Here is a 6,763-nt window from a genome sequence, read left to right on the forward strand (position 1 = left end):
AAAAAAATTTTTTTTTTTAATGTCAACTTTAAGTTATCTCAATCAGTAGCGTAACTACACACAAAAAGTAATGGGCCCCCTAACATTATTCTTTTTTGTCAGCAATTCTTAAGTTTATCGAAATGGTGTGTTTTACACTCACAAAAAAGAAACCTATCATTCTATAGGTATTTGAAGAACTTGTAGCATTCCGTCACAATTTAATTCTTCGTATTGTTTGCTGGCTAATAAAACACAATAAACATAATTTATTCTTTAATTATACATTACATCAGTAACTTGGAGAAATATAAAAGCGTTATTTTAGGGCCTGAAGCCGTATTTATGTCGTTTAACAAACATATTGTACAAATGCAAACTCGTAAATAGGGATTTCAACATAAAAGAGTGGATTTATCTAAACTAAGGATATCTTCAGTATTTGTGAATATGATCAAACACAACCCAAAACTTGTTGAGAAATAAAACATGAACGTTTCAACTTTCTGCATAATTAAACACCAATACAGCTTGACATATAGTAACAAAAAACTTCACATACTGGTGCTACACAAAAAAAGATATTCACAAATAATGTAGTAAACAATAAAACGTTCTATCTTTATTTATACCAAAAATATTTAACATCATTAAATAGAATTAATCGGAGAATTATCACCGGATAAAACAGAATACCTAATCAAGGTTACATTAAGATATACCATAGTAAACTGCTCAGTTTGTATTCCGAGATAAAAAAAAAGAAGAAGGGCCACAATTATCCTTGACTTTACAGACTTTAGGGTTAAGTTCTAATTTTTCTTGACCTTTTCACATTTGAGGTTTAAATTAGAATTTTTCCTGACCTTTTCAAATTTGAGGTTTAAATTTTTCCCAACCTTTTCAGATTTGGGTTAAGTTTTCAATTTTCCTGACTTTTCCAGTTTCGAGTAAAGTTTTTCCATTTTTACTCAAGCTTTAAGGTTAATTTTTTCAGTCTTCCTCAACATTTCCAGATTTTTGGTTGTTTAGTTTTATATTTTTCATGAATTTTCTATGCTTCAGGTTGAGTTCAATATATTAGGCCAATCCAGGTTCATGGACACTGTTAGTAATATTTATAAATAATGTTTCAACGTATTTCGTGACTGCCGTATCCCGGTTAGTAGCCGAGCAAGTTCTAGGGTTCCTTCTGTCAATACGCTGACAGGTAGAAACTGATAGAAAACATCCTAAATATCAATCGTGATATTCCACGGTGTACTATTTCAGCATTGAAACAGCTCACTGACAGAAACTAAACAGACATTTTCAGACCATGCCTTTAAGATCAACGAACACATTTTTAACATCTTGGTAGATTTCTTAAGTTAACTGAATAGGTGATTAAAAACAAACAATTTCAATACACGTGATATGAAGCTGAACACTAATAAACTTCATTCCACACAGGGTCGGCTAAACAAAAGATTTAACATCTTTTGTGCCTCTTTAGCAGATTTTACAAACCTTTGTGGTGTGACAGTTATCCAAACGCAAGTTAATTTTCTTATGGTAAAAGTTATCTAAAAATAAGAGAGAGTTAATTTTCACGCATGTTAAAACTATACCCAAGAGTAAGAGAAGAACCGATCTTCGTATAGTGTAAACAAAAGAGCCGTGATGTTTAATATCTGTGTCTCACAATACCACATTCAACTCTTAATACGATAGAGACTACAATGCTATGTAAAAGAAATTCTAAAAGCAAAGTGTTAATAAGGATATAAACCTTGTGTTCACACGCAAGAGATGTATGCCAAGTGAAGAAATAGGTACAGTCATGATCTTCAAAAATGAAGGTCGGTTTTCCTTCACTGGCTCCACAAACAAACTGGATAATTGTGCTCCTCTGGAACTTTCCATCGTGGCAAGGAGATCCTCCGCTGTAGTTGAGAAACAACATACCTTCTCTGTAATGAAGGTGATTATTAGCCTTCCCAGCATCCCACCTACGATCACCAAGAACTTCCTGCTGACACGAACCTAACAAAGAAAAGTTGATAAATAAAGCCGCCATTCTTTCAGAAATGAAAAAATTATTATTCACAGTCTTTTGTGATCTACACTACACAAACCATGATGTTCTCAAACATGCTCTGCAATGTTCACACCCATATGGTGGTGATTTCACACACCTCGTGATGTTTTCACACTAATATTCACACAAACCACAATTTTTTCACACTGGTATTCACACACACACACAAACGATATTTCATACACGCTGTGTGATATTTTCACACTGATATTCACACATGCCAATGTTTCTTACACACTTTTTGATGTTTTCACACTGATATTCACACATGACAGTGTTTTCATACACTTTGTGATGTTTTTGCACTGATATTCACACACACCACAATGTTTATGCACTGATATTCACACATGCCACAATGTTTTCATACACTTTGTGCTGTTTTTGCACTGATATTCACACACACCACAATGTTTTCATACACTTTGCAATATTTCCACACTGATATTTACACACACTTGTAATGTTCACCTCAACGTTCAGCCACAATCTTTCCTTCCCAATACAGTAATATTTGAAACTACTCTAGAATCAGTGAATAAAACTGTACAGACCATGATCTTACCGCTACATTGAAGAAGCTTTGAATCAGTGAATAAAACTGTACAGACCATGATCTTACCACTACATTGAAGAAGCTTTGAATCAGTGAATAAAACTGTACAGATCATGATCTTACCACTACATTGAAGAAGCTTTGAATCAGTGAATAAAACTGTACAGACCATGATCTTACCGCTACATTGAAGAAGCTTTGGAAATATATGAAATCTACATCTCTGCATCTTTAGCTGAAAGTTTCATATTTAATAACTACTTAAACTAATACCAGCTGTCCTCAGAGTAAAGAAACACATAGCTAACATCCACGGGTTTTTTTCCCCCTCTGTATATGCATGCTTTGGTAAGTTTTCCTCTGTTGACTTTCATCAAATATGCAACTTGGAACTATTTAGAATTGAGTTTTTTGTGTAGTCACTCATATAATAATGTTTTATACATTTTGTTTTACAGGTTTGAAGTTTGATTTGAGCTCTTTACAAAAACGTGAACCTTACACGGTTCAGAGTACTGCAAACCACGAGTTTCAACTGAATGTGTGTGGGGAAATAAAAAACTCCACATGTGGAAAAAATATTGGTAAGAATTTCCACCATTGAAGTTATCAAAAAATTTCATTTTTTATTATTGCCTTAGTGTATGAAGTATTTATAATGAGAACTTTTCAACGAACTTAGTAAACGTTTTTGGTTTCTTATTTTTGTTTTATAATAAAAAGTATATTTATTTTTTAAAGAAACTAAAAGAATTCAATGAAAAGGTTGCATGCGGTATTAATAGATTGAATAAATATATTGTCATTCAAACATTGTTTCTCCAAAGTTTGAGACCATTATCCTCTAATTAACTTGTTTTATATGTCCTGAAAAAAGTTGTTGTTTCTATTTTTGTTGTGGTTTAACGGTGGTTAAAGTTTAACTACAATGTATCTAGAGTGAAAAACAATATTTCTACTATTATGCCCCATGTTCACATGTATGTTACTCAGTTGTAAGCTTAAAGGATTAAATTTTGTAGCTCAGTCCCTGTAGTGGGCACGGTACAGATAGCCCATTGTGTATTTGTGCACATAAACACAGAATGAAATAGTAAAGTTTCTAGAGAGATGCTTTCAAAAAGAGTGTTGTAAAGTTTTATTACTTTAAATTGGTGTGTGTTTGTACACTTGAACTTGTATTTAAAATAAGAATTTTAAGTCTGATGTTGTAAGAGTAGTTTTTTTTTAAATTTGTGATGTATAAAGCATCGGGGTGAACCAGAGTACGTAGGCCAAGAGGGTTGCACGTATTACTTCACTTGGAGTGCTTCTGCAGCCTGTCACCTTTCTACTGAAGTAACAACATTTAACTGTACAACTGTCAATCCACTAACTGGTTAGTAGCAGTGTTGTTTTTTATATTTTTGTTCGTTTCTTGTTCTATGTTTAGTAATATCTTGGAGACGTATTGGTATTTAATTACAACTTGAGTAAATTGGCATAGGAATATCCCTAGAGTTCAATAAATTCTCGGACTTCTGTCCATAGAAGTGACCTTTCTGGGTCTAGCAGTCTGCATACAAGTATTAAAAATATTTCTTTAAGTGTTTTATTGAGAGTTCTGAAATATGAAATGCATTTTTTACATTTCCAGGGCTTCAATTATGTCGATGATTTCTGTAACAGCATTTATAATTTCTTTTGCCTCGGTAACAGTTGTCACTGTTTGCCATTCCCGTCTTCATTGAAAGTGAGATTTCTCATAAAAAAAAAATGTGTGATATTAATTAAATAAGTTTTCAACTCAGGTTAACCAAAACATAGAATTATGTTTTAATGTATAATAACCGTAAGGGTTTATCAATAAAAATTACATGAAATTCATTCAACTGAAAACTATGATTAACACAAAATCTTAACGTATTTTAAGCATCTTTGCACGCACCAGACGTATTTTAAGCGTCATTGCACACACACACTGGACGTATTTTAAGCGTCATTGCACACACACACTGGACGTATTTTAAGCGTCATTACACACACACTGGACGTATTTTAAGCGTCATTGAGCACACACACTGGACGTATTTTAAGCGTCATCGAGCACACTGCACGTACTTTAAGCATCATCGAGCACACTGCACGTACTTTAAGCGTCATCGAGCACACTGCACGTACTTTAAGCGTCATCGAGCACACTGCACATACTTTAAGCGTCATCGAGCACACTGCACGTACTTTAAGCGTCATTGCGCACACTAGACATATTTTAAGCGTCTTTGCGCACACTAGAGGTATTTTAAGCGTCTTTGCGGACACTAGATGTATTCTAAACATCTTTGCGGACACTAGATGTATTTTAAGCATCTTTGTGTACACTAGACGTATTTTAAGCATCTTTGTGTACACTAGACGTATTTTAAGCATCTTTGTGTACACTAGACGTATTTTAAGCATCTTTGTGTACACTAGACGTATTTTAAGCATCTTTGTGTACACTAGACGTATTTTAAGTGTCTTTGCGTACACTGGTTCTAAGATTATTGTTCACACTTGTTAACTTAAGAAGAGAACTTGTGTTGCGCACACAAGACTAGCTTTCTGTTCGAAGGAGAATAGATCTGACTTAAAAGACATTAAGGTTCTCTTACATATTTCTTAGTATCACATCTAAATTCAATAACAGCTTCAAATTTCTTTGTTGTTCCATTCAATTCACAAGTATCTCCTTGGGAATATCGAAGTTTGAGCTTCCCATCCTCCAAATATGGACTTTCGACAAGACGTCCCAGGTTTAATGTCCTGAAGACAAAAAAAAAATACATGAAAGGTGTTGAAAGGATCATACAATGTTTTTTATGCACACTTAAGGATGTTAACAATGGTTTAAATACTTTAATTATATTGTTATAAAATTACACAAATCATACTGATTAATGAAAGTCTTACCAACACTTTTACACTGATCGTATTAACCCTATTGCCTCGGGTATCCTTTACTGTGCATAAAAAAAAGATTTTAGCATCTTACATTCAAAATTTTATTAAACTACTTTTTGTTTATGTTATTACAATTAGTATAACATAAAATCTTAGCTAATAATCCATATTTTAGTAGTATACAAGTTAAATTCTTAATTCTACAAGGCAGTATTTTAAAAAAATCCTGAATTTCCCCTAGCGTGACACATTATCTCTAAGTATCTTCTCTATTTTATCCACCACCCCTCCGGTAACTATGAAATTAAACGTAAATTACTCTATAAAATCGTTATTGCTCAGACAAACCATAATTTTTTTTATAGCCTTCAATTTTGTTTGGTTACAGAGCTATCAAATAGAAAATCAGATCCCTCCTGCCACATCCTCTCTTTCATTTAATTATATATTACCTATAACCAATAGAAAGCCAAGGTTTAATCTATCTAATGACGTATTATATTACATTGTATTCTGAACAGATAACTGTCAATTTCACTTGTAATACAACTTTGGTTCCCATGGGAATCACGACAGCTAGCTTGGATGAATTTGTAATGGCTCTTGTTGCTCAGTTAGAAAGCCAGAAAAATTGTGATTGTTAGAGGAAATTGTCTACTTTTTTCTATGTTCTTAGGTGCATTATTTAAAGCACTACTACCATTAGTATCAAAAAGTAGGGTTAAGTATCATTGACAATCGACAGAAAGAAGAGATTTGGATTAGTACTTTATTTCTTGTTTATTCTTTATTTATTATTATAAAATTAACTAAAATGTAAAAATATGGATCTCTTTAGGTTAGTTAAGTAAAATAAATAATAATATAATAAAAATATTTCACGAGGCACACGAGTAGCTCATGGGTAATGTAATTCAATGGCGTAACGCGAGTTGCGCATTCCCAAAGTGATTTTATAAATTATAGTGGCACGAATATAGTTAGACTGGTTCAAAGGTCAATAAAAAGAATAAAATTTAATTATAAATAGATGTATACTGAAATGAGTTTAAAGCTACTTAGGATAAATAAACGTGGTTACAATTTCAAGTCATTCTAGAAAGAAATAAAAGGTAATTGAGATCTATTTCGATTTTTTTGGGGGGGGGGTTACGAGTTCAGTCAAATTGACCAACCTTGTATAGAGTTAGGTCAGAAAAAATTACAGATAAAATATAAAGTTTTAC

The 6,763-nt window shown here is 32.8% G+C and overlaps 1 protein-coding gene across 1 annotated transcript in view; it reads right to left on the bottom strand.

The window, feature by feature from the left end:
• Positions 1–6,763, bottom strand: part of LOC106465466 (cation-independent mannose-6-phosphate receptor-like) — a 54,014-nt gene that overhangs the window by 18,092 nt on the left and 29,159 nt on the right. The window contains exons 23-24 of the mRNA XM_022393370.1: positions 5,237–5,399; positions 1,751–2,086 (exon numbers count right to left, since the gene is read on the bottom strand). Coding sequence (XP_022249078.1) covers positions 1,751–2,086; positions 5,237–5,399 — 499 coding nt within the window. The remainder of the gene's footprint in view (positions 1–1,750; positions 2,087–5,236; positions 5,400–6,763) is intronic.

The sequence above is a fragment of the Limulus polyphemus genome, unplaced genomic scaffold, assembly GCF_000517525.1.
Source record: "Limulus polyphemus unplaced genomic scaffold, Limulus_polyphemus-2.1.2 Scaffold1954, whole genome shotgun sequence".
NCBI classification, from domain to species: domain Eukaryota; kingdom Metazoa; phylum Arthropoda; class Merostomata; order Xiphosura; family Limulidae; genus Limulus; species Limulus polyphemus.